Here is a 16,870-nt window from a genome sequence, read left to right on the forward strand (position 1 = left end):
TTTCAGTTTCCAGCTCTGGGCTCTGATTGGCTTTTTTATTTTTTAATTATTATTATAATCTTTTTCTCTTTTTTTCTGAATATTTTAACCCCGCCTCCTTGTTTGACTTTTACTTTATGATGTCATCATCACTTCTATTAATATAATTATGATAAAGTTATAAGCGTCGTTAATGTCGGTTCTTGTGGATGCTGCTAAAGGGAGCTTGGTCGCCCTCATGCACGTGTGTGTGTGTGTGTGTGTGTTTATTTAGAGTCATAATCTAATGTTTGTTTTTCTTTATGAATCTGATTTTAGTTGATTTTCTTAACATCTGTTACTGGAGGAGGAGGGGCCTGAGGAGTGGGGGGGCAGGGTTATGAAGCTGTTGCCATGGTAATTTGTGCCGATATCCGTTTAACTTGTTTACGACTGATTTACCGTGAAAACGTTTACGACAAACGTGCGGAAATTCTGCGTTCCGACCACAAATGGAACGTAACATTAACTCAAAACATTCTCGTCGTCTCCTCTCTCTGAATAGCCCCGCCCACTCCCTCTGTGACATCACGGCATGGACCGTGGAACGTGTGATGACATCATCACGGCCAAGCCCCTCCTCCTATTGGCTGAGATGTTTTTCTGTCTGTTTATTTTTTTTGTTGGTTTTCTTGTATCAGGAACCAATCTCAGGCTCTACCTGCAGAAAACGTGACGGCAATAAAAGTGTCGACAAACACGACTCACTTCCTGTTTTTCACAGAGTCTCCGCCCCCGCATAGGCCACTACAACCAGTTAGCTGTCATGTTAGCCACAACACCTAGTTAGCAGCTGCTACAACCCAGAAAAGCAGAAGCAAAATCATCAGGCACATCCAGCTAGTAGCTGCTACATTAACTTCAATGATGACAAACTAGCAGCTGTTACATTAGCAACCATAACCAATTAGCAGTAGCTACAATAGATAATGTTGCTAAATTAACTACCTCAGTCAGCAGTTGTTTTTGTTAATAAAAGTCAACTCCATCAGAGTCCAGTGTCACTTCCTGCTCCAGCAGCTGTCAATCAAACCTCACTCAGCACATTCTCTCACACACACAGTGTCAGTGTGAGGAACATTTCACACAATGTGGCTCTTCGTCCTCGTCCTCCTGTCCCCCGTTACCACGGTTACTGCTGTGACCGGCTGCCACAGTGACCGGGACAAGGACGACCGGCCGAGGCAGAACTGCACGGCGGCCGGTTTCAGCAGCATCCCGGCGGGAATCGAACGCTCAACCAAGGTAAGTGACGGCAATGATCCTTGTTTCTGAATCGTATCTATCACAGATAATTGACAGGGGCACATCAAAGATCCGACTTTTTCTTCATTAGTAACATTTTTCCATTAACATCGCTGCAGCATAAAGACGTTCCCGAACAAACTGTCACATTTGAACAAAATGCCCAAACTTGCTGCCAGAAGATAAGAGTGATGGGAGGAAACCACAAACTCCCTGCATTTAGACTGATTACAGTTTGACTGAAAACTTTTTTCCCTGTTTCTAGGTCCTGCTGTTTCCCAGGAACCTGTTCACCAGCCTGTCCTGGTCCTCCTTCCAGGTCTTTGAGGCAATCTATGAGATCGACCTCACAGACAACAAGGTCTCCTTCTGAACGATAATATTGTTGAAGTTTATTGTTCCGGGATCAAAAGGTTCATGTGTGTTGTGTGTGTGTCCAGGTTCCAGAGGTGACCCCCAGGGTTTCTCCAACCCTGCCCACCCTCAGCGTCCTCCGACTGGGGTGGAACCGTCTGAAGTCTCTCCCCGCCGACTCCTTCTCCGCGTGTCCTGCTCTGACCGAACTCTACCTCGACAACAACAATATCGAGTCCCTGAGCAACCACACCTTCTCCGGACTCAGCAAACTGGAGGTGTTAGCATGTAGTATCAGTGTGTTAGCACACTGTAATACTAACTGTTGTGGTTGTTAGCAACAAGAGGGAGGGTTTGAAGATCGCATTTGCAAAGAAAACTTTGAAGGTTTCTTCATAAAGCTAGCATTATGTGTTACATCCATGCTAACTGGCCAGCTAGCCCCACAGCTGGACTGTAAGTGGCCACCTTTGACCCCCTAATTAGTTGCTAGTATCTGCCAGCCATTAGCTTGTGCTTTTTTTCTGGTAGCTATCCTATAGCTAGCTTTTGAGTCAATCGACGAATCATGTTGCCATCTCTTAACCTGTCGTGGCCCTGGAACCTGGCTACAATATATTGTCAAAGCTGATATGGAAGTTAGGTTTTAAAACGATTGCAGTTAGCATTCTATGTTACATCAATGCTAACTAGCCAGCTAGCCCCACATTTTCTGCCAGCCATTAGTGTTAATGTTGTACTTTTGTTTTTTTAAAGATAGCTAGCTGATTTCAATCAATCAGCGAATCATGTTGCGATCTCTTAACCTGCTAGCTGCAAATATATCGTCATAGCTTACAAGGAAGTTTGGGTTTAAACCGTGCTAATTTGCAGCTAGCTTCTTGTTCGTTTTTAAATGAAAATGAAACATTAACTAGTTGCTAGGAAGCTAGCCTCCAGCTAACTTTTCTACCATGTGTATACACACCACATCCCTCTCACAAGTAACACCTGTTATCGCGTGCTATCACCTTTCAGATCCTGGAGCTGTCGTCTAATCGAATCAAATTGCTTCCAGAACTCATGCTCCACCCCCTTCCTGCCATAGAAACTCTCTTCCTGGAGTCCAACAAGGTGAGAGAACAAACACCAAAAGCTAATAAATAGTCATTCACTCTGTTGCCTGAAGGGGGCGGAGGCGGTCCATTCATTTCACTGTCTCTTTAATTTCAGATCAAAGTGATGCCAGACAATTGGTTCGAAAAAAAGGAGGAGGTGCCATATCTCTACCTGTCGATCAATCCCTGGGCCTGTTCCTGTTCCCTCAGTTACTTCCACCAATATCTTGGGGATCACGAACTCAACTTCTACGTTCGCGATGGACCAAACATCAGGAGCGACGCGGAGAGCGTGGTGAGACTTTTCTGAAGTGAAGCTATTTCTCACGTAGCATCACTCACAGGATTAGCGTTGACGGATCACCGCTGTGGGATTGTTTGTGGAACGCAACCAGCAAATGATCGCCTGTGGCTAACGCTAGAGCTAACTACAATTATCTACACCATTGGTCGTCCACACATCACTACACAAGATTTTTTTTACTCAAGATCAAATATTTCAACTCAAGCGAGGAAAGCAAACTATGACAGTGAGATTTGCGCAGAGAGGGCGACCAGTTATCGTCTCGGAGTGTTCTTGGGTGCCCATATCAGGAATTGTGTCGATTATTGGAACTGGTGTTTTACTTTTAACAGTCACTGATGTTATTAAGTTCTTGTACCACTAATAAGGTGTGATAGAGATGTCTTTCACTTCCTCCTCACGCTCGTAGGAGGATAATTCCACAACGGCACATTTTTTTATTCCAGTTTCACGTAAAAGATTACATTTTTGATAAAGGTAAAGTTTTGTGTTGAGGTTTGTACAATGAGATTTTCATCGTTACTTTAAACGCATATCGGTTCCGAATATCGGTTAACAAGTAATAATCAGGATCGTTATCAGCCCAGAAATGCTACGTTAGGACTAACCTTAACTTAACCCTTGGTGCGTGTATATAATCCAAGAAAATGTCATTTTGTCTTGTTTTTCTTTTTTAAATGGTTGCTTTGTTTTTGCAGGTGTGCGACTCTCCACCATTTCTTAAGGATAATTCGTTAGTGAATCTGGAAGAATCTGACCTGTGTCCAGAGGAAGGGACACTTCCTACTTCTCCCCCCACTACTCCTCCTACTACTCCTACTACTTCTACACCTACGACTACTATTCCGACTACTCCCCCTCTCCCTCCTACTACTACTCCTACTACTATTCCTACTACTACACCTCTGATTACTATTCCGACTACTCCCCCTCTCCCTCCTACTACTCCTACTACTACTATTCCTACTACTACACCTCTGACTACTCCCCCTCCTACTACTCCTCCTACTACACCGCCGACTACTCCCCCTACTACTACTCTTCCTACTGCTCCTGCGTCTACATTTGTATCCTCGGTGGACCACCCAGTCTTCACATGGTCCTGGTATGAAACCTTCACCAGGTTCTTTGAATGGTCAGGACATTCGGAGGACGAGCGCAGGATCGATGGGTCAAACGTCTTGCACACTTCCACATCTCATCCCTCATGGAGTTCTGCTGCGATGTCAACTACTGCCTCCCGAAAACCCGCAACAACCACGCCGGCTCTGTCGGCCATACCATCGACAACTCCCATGACTCCCGGCAGCACCTCACGCACGATCCCCGAACCTGCTCGAGTTAGCTCAGTCGGCGCTGCCGCGTTGTACTGCTGTTGGCTTTTTGCGGCGTGCGTTCTGCTGTGCGCGGCGTCAGCGGCGTGCGCGTTAGCAACTGTGGCCAGGTTGCTGTTCTGGTACCGGAGAGCGTACAAGCCTTTGACTTTGGTGCTGGCGAGAAGGCGGAGAGACGGCAGGGGAGTGAGGCTGTCAACGTTCAAAAACGGGGGAGAAAAGACGGTGTCAGGAGGAGGGGGAGGAGGAGTGGCGGCGTTATATCGCTCTGTCCTGTTCGTCCACAGAGGAGGAGAAACTACAGAGAGGGAGGACGGAGTGAGGGAAGGTGAGGGGGGAGGAGGGACGGTTAAGGTTGAGCCAACAGAGGAGGTGAGGAGGGGGGAGAGGGGTGTGTATAGGAACACCCTGCTCCGCCTGGTCAGCAAGGAGGAGGCAATAACCAGATGGAGAGATGTGACGGAGGAGCAAGACTGTGTCTCTGCAGGAGATGGAGGGAGGAGCAGAGGAGGTGTGTCCAGGAAGCGCTACAGCGTAATTCTGAGGGAGGAGAGGGGGGAGGCAGAAGGAGGGAGGGGGGAGGTGGAATGGGTGGTTGGTGGGTGGGAGGTGAAAGGAGGAGGAGACGGTGCAAGAGAGGAGGAGCAAAGGAGCAGCTGGGGGGAGTGGCTAACGCAGTACTTACCAAGCATGCCGTGGGGAGTGACCACGCCCCCTGAGGGGGAGGCGGCCCAGTGATGTCACCTTCGACCTTCTTCGTGGGTGAAATTTTGTAAAAAGTGCATTCATGGTGAATTGTTAAATAAACACGGCCATGCCCCTTTTGGGAGGAGTCTCAACGTCATATGGCGTTTGCGATGTTGCTTATTTTTCATGCAAGTTAAAACACGTAAACCTGAGCGACCCACTGCAAATGTCTTTGACTCTTTACTGAATGTGATTTAGATTGCATGAAAAATTTGCAGCACGTTCACAACATCGTTAATTTAGGTGTAAAAGTACGCAGTTACACAAAACAACACACATTTTGTTGCTTAGCATCTGCTCGCACATGGCGCAGCTTTACTCACGCTGTTATGTCATTTTCTTCTTTTTTCTTTCACCTGCACGCTTCAGTGTATTATTCACAGCAATTTCCAAAGTCAAAGCTTCAGAACAAACAAATGTGTCTGATTTTGTTTTTTAAATTTGACTGTTATAAATGCAAAGTCTCTATTTAACCAGTAAATGAACAATAAACAAAAGTAGATCATTATTTTCAACAGTTGGTTTATTGATTTATGTTACATATAAGACATCAAAAACAATCAAGAAACACCCCCCACCCCCAACTAGGTTTAAACAAAGGTTTATTTAACTGATTCAAAATAAAAAAATAAGATTTTTATTGATAAAAAAATAGAACATTTCTTACATCACAGACATGAAAAGATCTATAAACGTGAGGAAGAATGACGCTTATATTATGGTTGCTTTTTTACAGATTGCATTCATAGTATGTGCAGTTAAATACATAAATAAATAAAATATTTTCATATATTTTATTTATTTATGTATTTAACTGCACATAGAAGTGTTAACAAGCTGCTAATACAAATCATACATATAATAGATCATATGTCATCTATTGTATGTCATCACCACCATTCATCGACTGCAGCGTTGCAGTTATTGAAAGTTTTTTGCCAGAGGCGAAGTTGACGACGCATCAGCAATAATCTACATTGATTATTGCTGATTTATTTTAACACTGAAATGTGTTAAAGTACTTTTTACACCACTGTTCCCGGCAGACATTTCTCCGATTTAACAATACCAACAATAGCAACAATAGCAACAACAGCAACAACAGGGGCAACAGCGGCAACAACAACACCGGCATCAGCACCGGCACCGGCATCAACCATCTCCATAGGTGTGTTTTCGTTCTTCTTGAGAAACTGTATGTTTGCAGGTCGGACTTTGCTCTCCTCGCTCCACTCCACCTGCTGTGTTTGTCCTGAAGAGCGGGAAACACCAAACAGGCAGAAGCAAACGATAAACGATCAACAACAAACTTATGACACAAGATCAACAACTGACCCGAGTCTGGACTGTACCAACTCATTTCAACCTGGACTCGACCAATTGCCTTGAGTCTGGACCCTACCAACTATTAGTCTGGACTCTGCTAAATGACCTACATTTGGACCCTACCAACTAACAGGAGTCTGGACTCGGACCTTACATACTAACCTAAATTTGGACTGTACCGTCTAATTTGAATCTGGACTTACCAACTATTAAACAGGACTCTACTATTGATGTGGACTCTACCAACTCACCTGAGTCTGTGACTCTCAGGTTGATGTCTCTCCTGAACTCAGTGCTGTTTCCGTTCTCCTTCACGATGGTTCGACACTTGTAAAGTCCAGCGTCGTCGACGCTGACGTTCTTCACCGTGATGGAAACGTCTCCGTCTTTTATCTCGGGATTTCTCAGCTCCACTCGACCGCGATAACCTGGATTCTGGTAGTTTCCGTATGAACGTGCATTGCGGTACAAGAAGACGTACTTCAGTGGCTGCAGGTCAGATCTGGTCCACTCTATCAGTGTCACCTCACCGTTGCTGGAACACCACGACTGAAGAGTTGCGTCCCTTCCAGACATCACTGTTAGCTCCTCTAGACCTAAAAATAACAACAACAGGAAACCGTGAGCACATAATAATCCAAACACAGTCTTTGTGTCGTGGTCTGTCCCTGTTAGACGTTCTGGACTTTGAGGTTTTTCTGTTTTGGACTTTTTAAACTCCAGTTTTGCATTTTCTGTTAATAATTATTATGAATCACTGCTACTTCTTTAGCTGAAATAAGAAGCACATGCTAATAGTTATTTTGTTTTATTTTTATTCAACACATGTCACTTAAATGTCAATTCTAGGAACAGAATCTCTTCATATTTTTTTCAGTGTGTGTCAGAGTCCTCAATTGAGTGCCAAAGTCCTCAAAAATGATGGGATGTTTGGTCATTCTGAGAAGGACTGAAGTTCTTTAAGAGACCTATGCAGAAAAAATATTAATCTGTAAAGTTTTTATAGCACTTTTTGGAAGTGGACGTGTTTGTCCTTAAGGACTTAAGAGGGTGGTACAAAAAAAAAAAAAATTCTACATTTTCTACTTAAAAATTTAAATTTTAATACCAAAATTTTAACAGCCAAAAGGGAAAAATCAGATTTTTAAAATCATCTGCTGGGGCCACATATACTGATGCCATTGGGCTAGTTTTGGCCCACAGGCCACCGGTTGCTGACCACTGAGCTATAAGCTGGTGCGGATAGTGAGCCTGGGCATAGATGAGGTTATGTGTAGGGCAAATTCGTAAAAATCAAAACAGGAAATTCAAGGAACTTTAATTCAAAATATTATTTTCTCTTTTTTAATCTTTTGCATTTCTGAAATCGACCAAACGTTGCAGTCACGCAACTGCACCAACAATCTCTGACGCATTTAAACAACAGCGACATAAACTCATCAAACTGGCATTCAAAGCGTTAAAATCCTCAGAAATTATGGGATGTTTGGTCGTTTGGAGCAGGATTGAAGCCGTTATGTCGACTTGTTTGTTTTCAAACGGCCAGGCAGCCACGCCCGCTGTGCAAACAAGATAAGACTTATTCCCCGCTCCCACGCACGCACGCACACACACGCACTCACTCAACGACACACACATGCACACGCACACAGACAGACACACACATGCACACAAACAAACTGTCCTCACAGCTGTGGTTTGGACATGAAAATAGAAAGACACACACGCACACGCACACGCACGCACACTGCTCACCGTCGATGACCAAAGCCAGAGAAACGAACAAAATATCCCTCAAATACTGCGACATGATCGAGAGAGTCAGAGTTTGTTCAGATTGACCCCAGTGACACAAAGTGACCACACGAGGGCAGCAGAGAAACAGCAGCTCCTGTGTCCACCGTGGCGTGGGAGAGCGAGTGGTTTCGACAAACTTCCAAGATAACACTGACTGTGCTGAGTCAGTGTCAAGAAACAGAAACCTATGGTGGCTCCGCCCTCTCCACGCCCCCTTCCCTCCCCCCCGATACCTTATCTGTCTGCGTTCACGCGCTCCGTGTCAGTGTCTGCTGCAGACGCTGCAACTTTGTTTCATAAAGCGCAACAACAACAAAAAGAGAGGATTTAAAACACAAAATCTTCTGTAACAGTGTCAGAAAAAACACTTTATTTTGAAGGAGTGAAACATGTAAATATGTCATGGTGATGACTGGCCTCCAAATTAAACTCTTCCGTGTTTCAAACACAAACAAGCTGTCAAAAACAAAACATCATCGTCATGACAATAGCAACACACACACACACACACACACACACAATGCTCACCGTCGATGACCAAAGCCAGAGAAACGAACAAAATATCCCTCAAATACTGCGACATGATCGAGAGAGTCGGAGAAAACAGCTGTGAGAGCAAAGTCCTGCAACAACAACAACATCCTGTGTGTGTGTGTGTGTGTGTGCGTGTGCAGTGCCGGCCCTGAGTAATTTGGTGCCCTAGGCAAGATTTTAGCTGGCGCCCCCCTTGCATCGCAGCAGTCAATTTCACAATCAACTTTCATACAATCACACAGAAATGTGCATTTTATTTCTTTGAGTAAAAAATATCTCACCAAATAAAAACTAAAGAAAGAAACAAGTGATCAAATTAAAAAGGACAGCAGCACCTGATGCTGTGTCACTGGGGGTGGTACTGAAATATTTTAAAAGTGCATCTGAAGAGAGAAGAGAAGTATATGTGACGACTGCATGTTACATTTGAATAAAAAAACAGATGCTTGGTGTGCTATACATGAGACTAATATAGACTATGAATATAATATATAATATATATATAATAATGAACATGTGATGAGATTCATTCAACTTCATTGTCACTGCAATGCAATTCTGTCTAACCAGAGTGCAAAAACCAGTAAAGTGCATGAAATTAATATATATATGTATATATATACATATATATATGTATATATATATATATATATGTATATATAGTCTATGAATGATATGGGAAAGCTAAGGTATGAAATATGAACAGTAATACACTTTAACTGCACTTTAACACTAATTTCATGAACTTCATCACATTGACATTACTGTACCTGTCTTTTGGACATAATTCCGATACAGTGTCATTTATCTTTTTCTTCGTCTCTGGGTCACGGTCTTATCGGATTCAGGCAGCTGGACTCTTGACCCCGCCCCCCTCACACAGCGCAAAGGCTCATTGCACCCAGAAAAAAGGCTTCTGCATTATTTAATAGCCTTTCTATGACTTTATGTTACTGTGGGCTTTTATAATGTTTCGAAATAATAGTAATAATGGCACTGGTAAAAAAAAAAAAGTAGTATTAATAATTATTTTTAAATTTTTTTTTCCTCCATTTTCGGCGCCCCCTGCGGATGACGGCGCCCCTCGCATTTGCCTATACTGCCTATGCCCAGGGCCGGCTCTGCGAGCAGACACTGACAGACGCTGCAACTTTGTTTCATAAAGCGCAACAACAACAACAAAAAGAGAGGATTTAAACAAAGGTGACTGAGTTAGAGCTGCAACTAACAATTATTTTCCTAATCGATTAATCGTTTGGTCCATAAAATATCAGAAAACCTTAAAAAATAAAAATAAAAAAGTCGGAAATCTTGATTTAATCATGAAAAAAGTTTCAAACCGATTAATCGGTTATCAAGATAGTTGTCGATTAATTTAGTAATCGATTATTAATCGATTCATCATTAATTGTCTCAGCTCTAGACTGAATTAAGCTAGAGCTCATTCATGCTTCACTGTGAATACAAAAAAATACCAGACTTTTATGATTTGTTTTTTTACCACACTCTTAAGTCCTTAAGGACAAAAATGTCCACTTCAAGAAAACACTATAAAACTTAACAGATAAATGTTTTTTTCTGATTTTTTTGGGGGGAAATTTTCTGGGATTGACTGATGACCTGCAGGCTGTGACCCCGCCTTCGCCCTATGTCAGCAGGGATTGGCATCACTCCCTGTGACCCTTATGTTGAGGATAAAGTGCTTAACACAATTAAGATTAAATAAGCAGAAATAATACAACACAAAACATGGAAGATTAAACGTTTAACGGAATGTCTTTGAGCACAGTGACAACAACACAAGCAGCGGTAACATGCAGCACAAAGACGCGCCCTCGACAACACGCCCGCCCCCATTGGTGGGGCTCGGAGTGTCCTCCACCTTCAGACGGACGACACTCCTTAGCTCCATGTCTCTCCCCCTGCGTCCCGTCGTCTCCGTCCTCACGGTGCACTCGTACGCTCCAGCGTCGTCCGCGCTAACGTTCCTCACGATCACAGACGCGTCTCCGTTCGCCATCGTCGGGTCGCTGAGGTCCACGCGGCCTTGGTACGGCTGAAGCTGGTAGTGTTGGAGCGCTCGTCCGTCCCGGTAGAAGAGCACGTACAGGTCGGCACCCGGCCGAGACCAAATCAGCCCTGTGATGGCGGTGTTCGGGGGGGCGTGGCACCCGAGGAGGGCGTCGTCGCCTGGCTTCACAATCACCTCATCCAAGTCTGAGCGAGAGCAGAAGACGCGTGACATCACAACTTCATTAACCTGAATGTTCGCCGACGTAGATTTAGTCAAGAACCTAAACCATCGGTGACGAATTGTGGATAAATGAATTACTTAACAATCCTAAAAACGTGGGTTAATTTTCCAACAACTACAGAAGTGTGATGTGAAATCACTAGACACTAGTGTGTGTGTGTGTGTGTGTGTGAGTGTGTCACTGTAGAATTTAGAAGGCCTCAGAGGACCTCAGAGGACCTCAGAGGACCTTAGAAGCTAACTGGGGTTGGGGTTTTTTACAGGACAAATAAGTCAGAAACACAGGTGAGGTTTTGATGATAACATGAGCTCACCTTGAAAGATTCCTCTTGAAAACGTGAGGACATTCCAGAGCACAGTCACAGCTATGGATACGGAAGTCATGTTGAGCTGTGGTTTTCCCGCTCTGTGGAGTCAGAGAGAGAGAGAGAGAGGCTGCTATTGTTGGGGGCGTGGCATCTTAAGATCAAACATGTGGTCACACAGGGCCAGCACAAGCCTTTGAAGGCCCTCTCCCACCAGATCAGCTGGTGTTTGACCGTTATTGATGTAGATCTTCTCTCAGCAAAAGACCTCAGACGACCTCAGAGGTCCTTAGACTTCAGAGGACCTCAGAAGATTTCAGAAGATTTCAGACACTGACAGTTTTAAAATCACCCTCGTCTTCGTTTGGAAGTGAATGGAAGGTTTGCTGTGCTGTTTGGTTTGCTGTGCTTTTAGGTGATTTTACTAAAAACTGTGAGACATATGAGAATGAAAACAACACACAGGGTTAGACGACAACCACAGCAACGTGTTTATGTAAAAATGATCTGTGTCGGTTGGAAATTATGGGCGGGAGAAGAGTTTGTTTAGAGATTATTGGGATTATTTCATGGACCTCAGCAGAGTGTGCCACTCTAACAGCGCAATACACACTCATTATAAAATCTGAAAACATCCAAACTAAACCTAAACTGTGATTGTTTAAAAACTGTAATAGATAAAAAAAACTTTGACGCAAGTGAGAAAAGTCTCAAGTCCAATGTACTGAATATAGTATACGTGTGTGTGTGTGTGTGTGTGTGTCACGTGATTTCCAGGAAATCAGGCTGTTTCACATGAATTCAGGGCTTGTGTCCACCAGGTGGCAGCAGAGCGACCTCAGCAGGACAGAGCAGTGAGCTTATATGGCTGTAAATGTTAAATTCTCTTCGTGGAGGACTGATATTTGGCTTGTGGTCATGGTTCAGGGTCAGTGGTTAGTCTTTGTTCAGTCTTTTCAAAAGAACGGAGAGAAAAAAGAGCTGCACACACACACACACACACAGAGAACAGAGAACAGAGATAAAAGAAGTTTCAATGCCGTTACATGAGCTCACCTTGAAGAATCCCAGTCAAAAGAACACTCCAGCTGTGTGTATGCAACTCGTTTGTACTAAATGAAGAATGAATGAAGAAGACAAAGAGGAGGGGCTGAAGGAGGAGGAGGGGGAGGAGGAGGACGACCTGTCACCCCACACTGCTTTCTAGATTCCTCCACTTCACTCTGATCTAATAACGTCTGCATCAGCTCACGGGGACACAGGAGCTGCTGGTGTGTGTGTGTGTGTGTGTGTGTGTGTGTGTGTGTGTGTGTGTAAATATTTGTTTAATCTGACTCCATTTAAACAATTAATTTTAATTCATTTTAAAGTTAACCAATCATTGAAAATGTAAACCCTTTAAGAATTAAATTGGTCTAGTTCAGAGATGGTTTATATTCTAAAAACCACATGGAAGATTAGCCCTAATGCCTGGCTCGCAGTATTCAGAGGTCACAAATGGAACTCAACAGTTTACAGGACGTGGTTCAACTCACAGGTGTTAAATCTCAATGTTAAAATCACTGATTTTCTCTCTGGGCTTTGGTGTGGGAGAGTGAGTGGGTTAGAAACTTCAGTTTCCTGTTGGAAAAGTCTGTCTCACAGTGAGATAAAGACGTGAACGTGTTATTGAGACATCGTGGACTTAAAATGGTGTCGATTTTATTTGCTGAGTCTTCAGTAAAGTGGCTGGAATCACTCAATAATCCGCTCACATGCTCCAGAGGAACAGATACTGACAGAGCGGCAACAACAAAAAGAGACGATTAATCACTTTATTTTGAAGGTGCAAAGAGTGAAACATGTAAATATGTCATGATGATTGGCAGCAGATAATGTTTCCAATCACATTACAATCAATGCAATGCATTCATGCACTGAAATGCATTCTGGTAGTTTGCGTATGAACGTGCGTCGTTATATAATATATTGTATTATATTATATTATATTATATTGTATTATATTATATTATATTATATTGTAGATATCAAGATAACATTTTAAGTCATTAAAAAAACACATCCATGTTATTTCCTGTCAAAGTGCTCGTTAAAGAGGGCCAAAAAGGGCCCAAAATGGGCCAAAAATGACAATTATTGGCTTGACAATGACATATACAGTGTGTTAAAGTGCGTTAAAGTGTGGAAAATACATGAAACAAACTCTTGTCTGTGCGCTGTTTGTGTCGATTGTTAAATGAGATTATAATTCGCTTCACTTGGAACGCTCTTTTTGGAGTCGTTACGCTTCTTTGAGAGCACGAGGACAATAATCCCAACACAAACGATTCCCACAGTCACCGACACACCAGCTATGAGCGCAACAGAGTTTTCCGATTTTCCTTCTTCCGACTTTCTTTCATCCGATTTTCCTTCTTCCGATTTTCCTTCTTCCGATTTTGCTGCTTCCGACTTTTCTTCAACTTTGTTTTCTTCATCCTCATTTTCTTTATCCCAGACTAATGAAGAGGTCTGACCTTCAGACTCACCTGAGTCTGTGACTCTCAGGTTGATGTCTTTCCTGAACTCGGTGCTGTTTCCGTTCTCCTTCACGATGGTTCGACACTTGTAAAGTCCAGCGTCATCGACGCTGACGTTCTTCACCGTGATGGAAACGTCCCCGTCTTTTATCTCGGGATTTCTCAGCTCCACTCGACCGCGATAACCTGGATTCTGGTAGTTTGCGTATGAACGTGCGTTGCGGTACAAGAAGACGTACTTCAGTGGCTGCAGGTCAGATCTGGTCCACTCTATCAGTGTCACCTCACCGTCGCTGCACCCCAAGTGAAGAGTTGCGTCCCTTCCAGACATCACTGTTAGCTCCTCTAGACCTAAAAATAACAACAACAGGAAACCGTGAGCAGATAATAATCCAAACGCAGTCTTTGTGTTGTGGTCTGTCCCTGTTAGACGTTCTGGACTTTGAGGTTTTTCTGTTTTTTGTTTTTAGTTTTCTGTTCTGCACTATTTTTATAGTGGTTTTTGGAAGTGGACATTTTTGTCCTCAATGACTTAAGAGGGTAGTAAATTTCAAATCTGACGCTTCACAAAAACGTATAACGCATCAAAGTCAATATCTTCCCTAATCTTTGCCAACATTGTTTATGTTGTTTTGACAGTGACATCATCAAACTGGCATTTAAAGCGCTAAAATCCTGAAAATTATGGGATGTTTGGTGGTTTTGAATCTGTTTTTAAGTTATTATTGCAGTTTTTGGGAGTGGACATTTGGGAGTGGACATTTTTTTCATCCTTAATGACTCAAAGGGACAGTCCACCCTGGGGAAGGTGGATGTCTATTAAAACTAGACCATCTATGTAGTAGAAATGTGAAATAATATTTGAAGTAAGTGCCTTTTTGGCCGAGAAAAGCAGACAAATGTCATTTTGGCTCATGTAGATGAACGACAGCAACTCCCAGAATGCATTGTGCTCGCTGTCTCATGCATCGACGTCCAAGTTTCGCTGACCCCAGTTAAAAAAAAACAGTTGTGTTCCGTCTCATATGTCCTCTGGGTGTCCACTGAACGTCCACTGCTGCTGCGATCTGGGACAAACAGCTCGAGTTCTTGTGAACTTTGAGTCTTGAAATGTTCAAGTCCACATTTGACCATTAAAGTAGACATTTCCCTTCATCTGTCCTTCCGATCACCGCCCTTCACCCTCACATACAGTAGCTTCTGTTGTTGACATTTTCACTTTTGATTCCGTCTGTTTCCCTTTTGGAATTTGTTTTTCATCACAATTGAAATAAAACAGAACATTACGCATCAAACTAACATGAAATCACCGACAGTAAGACAAGAAAAACACATTATTTCAGCCGTTCACACGTATCCACGTCACTCTCTTTGTCTCGCTCTCTCACACACACACACACACACACACACACACTCTACTCACCAAAGGTCTGAGTGCAGAGGAGAAGGACACAGAGCAGGACGGACATTTGAGACAGAGACACAGCAGAGTCAACACACACGAAACTGCTCTTTGTGACTGACTAAAGAGTAAGAGCGAAAGAGAGAGCATAGGGACGAGGGAGGGAGTAAAGGAAGAGAGGGACTTGGCAAAGGAAGGAAGGGAGGGAGGGAGCAAAAGAAGGGAGGGAGGGATTGTGAAAAAGTGACCTCATGCTGAGAAACTAAAGAGTAAGTAAAGAAAGAACATGGTTTTACATTATTATATCTTATTTTAGAATGTCTTTTATTTTCTTCACACGTTGTTTCTCCCTGGACAAGAGAGAAAAAGGACTAAATGATCCATAAATTTACAAGTAACTTTACGTTATATTTGTGTACACAATACATATCATTCTTCATGGATTCTTATTATTATTACATTATATTATATTTTATCTTAATTTTCTACAATTGCTTAAAAAAGGTTTTTATTATATATTTGTGTTTATATATTATTACTTGACCGGAAATAACATTTGTGCCATTACAGTCAGTTCTTCCACGTCTCAAATGAAATCAAGTGTCATGTGTTTGTGAGTAACACAGTCTGAACATGTCAGCACATGCTCGGTGAAGCTGCCTGGACTTTCTGTGTGTTTCCCATATTATGTGTGTGTTCTTGAGTGTTTTGTGACACATGTTATTGTTTTTCTCTGATTTCTGACACACACACACACACACACTAAATACACACATGTTGCTGTTCAACAATCTTCATTAAAGAAGACAAAGAAAATCTCTCTGTCCAAGTGCCTTGATTCTCTATAGTCCATGATCCTTCTTCCTGAGGCTTGAAGTGTTTAGACAAAGTAGTACGAGCCCCTCCCCCTCCCTGATTCCCGCCCTCCTCCTTCCAAACACCTGTTTCTAACTGTGAAAAACAGAGTAAACGACGTGTTTTAAAGTTGTCGTATTTCAAGAACGGTTGATGATAGAGAGTAAATGTTTGGCGTGTGAGCGTCAGGAGGCTTTCAGGAGCTCCCACATTTAAATGTGTGACAAACGGGTGCGAGTTGACCGAGAAATCACAGTTTTAAAATCACCCTCGTCTTCGTTTTTAGAAAACTCCAGAGCAGAGTTTTAACATGGGAGTGAATGGGAGGTTTGAGCAGAACTCTCTGTGCTTTTAGGTGATTTTAAGAAAAACTGTGAGTCATATGAGAATGAAAACTTATGGGCGGGAGAAGAGTTTGTTTAGAGATTATTGGGATTATTTCATGTGCCACTCTAACAGCGCAATACACACTCATTATAAAATCTGAAAACATCCAAAAAAAAAGTACGAAACGTAAACTGCGATTGTTTAAAAACTGTAATAGATAACAAAACTTTGACACAAGTGAGAAAAATCTCAAGTTTGAAGTCTCTACGTTAACGTATGATGACACTGTGAGGCTCCAAAGTGGGCTGGGTTCTGATCATTTTACCGACCGTTTCCCATTCGTGTGTATGTGGAAAATTATTCACATAGTTACTCAAAACGCTTAGAAAAATCAAAAAATAATTTTTTCAATATAGGGAAGCCAATGACGAAGTAACGTGTATTCTCTTAAA

The 16,870-nt window shown here is 42.7% G+C and overlaps 3 protein-coding genes across 7 annotated transcripts; 1 reads left to right on the forward strand and 2 right to left on the reverse strand.

The window, feature by feature from the left end:
• The first annotated feature begins 1,084 nt into the window (after positions 1-1,084).
• On the forward strand, positions 1,085-5,607 carry LOC122766099 (platelet glycoprotein Ib alpha chain). Its single transcript, XM_044020714.1, has 6 exons — positions 1,085-1,263; positions 1,529-1,624; positions 1,704-1,895; positions 2,635-2,730; positions 2,830-3,009; positions 3,717-5,607. Exons 1-6 carry the CDS (start codon positions 1,108-1,110, stop codon positions 5,088-5,090), a joined length of 2,094 nt encoding a protein of 697 aa, XP_043876649.1. The 5' UTR covers positions 1,085-1,107; the 3' UTR covers positions 5,091-5,607.
• On the reverse strand, positions 5,605-8,877 carry LOC122766100 (butyrophilin subfamily 1 member A1-like). 3 transcript variants are annotated; one of them, XM_044020715.1, is made up of 4 exons: positions 8,789-8,866; positions 8,181-8,218; positions 6,677-7,021; positions 5,605-6,351 (listed from the first exon to the last, which is right to left on the reverse strand). In XM_044020715.1, exons 1-4 carry the CDS (start codon positions 8,803-8,805, stop codon positions 6,125-6,127), a joined length of 627 nt encoding a protein of 208 aa, XP_043876650.1. In that variant the 5' UTR covers positions 8,806-8,866; the 3' UTR covers positions 5,605-6,124. The 3 variants fall into 3 exon arrangements, with proteins under 3 accessions (XP_043876650.1, XP_043876651.1, XP_043876652.1); XM_044020716.1 differs by lacking the exon at positions 8,181-8,218 and having other exon boundaries at positions 8,751-8,877; XM_044020717.1 differs by lacking the exon at positions 8,789-8,866 and having other exon boundaries at positions 8,181-8,324.
• Positions 8,878-10,508: 1,631 nt separating this feature from the next.
• Positions 10,509-15,412, reverse strand: LOC122765778 (butyrophilin-like protein 2). Of its 3 annotated transcripts, none has more exons than XM_044020196.1 (3): positions 15,258-15,317; positions 11,325-11,416; positions 10,509-10,973 (listed from the first exon to the last, which is right to left on the reverse strand). In XM_044020196.1, the coding sequence occupies exons 2-3, from the start codon at positions 11,392-11,394 to the stop codon at positions 10,522-10,524; spliced, it is 522 nt and encodes a 173-aa protein (XP_043876131.1). In that variant the 5' UTR covers positions 11,395-11,416; positions 15,258-15,317; the 3' UTR covers positions 10,509-10,521. The 3 variants fall into 3 exon arrangements, with proteins under 3 accessions (XP_043876131.1, XP_043876130.1, XP_043876129.1); XM_044020195.1 differs by lacking the exon at positions 15,258-15,317 and adding an exon at positions 12,372-12,482; XM_044020194.1 differs by lacking the exons at positions 10,509-10,973; positions 11,325-11,416 and adding an exon at positions 12,995-14,185 and having other exon boundaries at positions 15,258-15,412.
• Positions 15,413-16,870: the final 1,458 nt, after the last annotated feature.

This window comes from Solea senegalensis, linkage group LG3 (assembly GCF_019176455.1).
Source record: "Solea senegalensis isolate Sse05_10M linkage group LG3, IFAPA_SoseM_1, whole genome shotgun sequence".
Classification (NCBI taxonomy): Eukaryota; Metazoa; Chordata; class Actinopteri; order Pleuronectiformes; family Soleidae; genus Solea; species Solea senegalensis.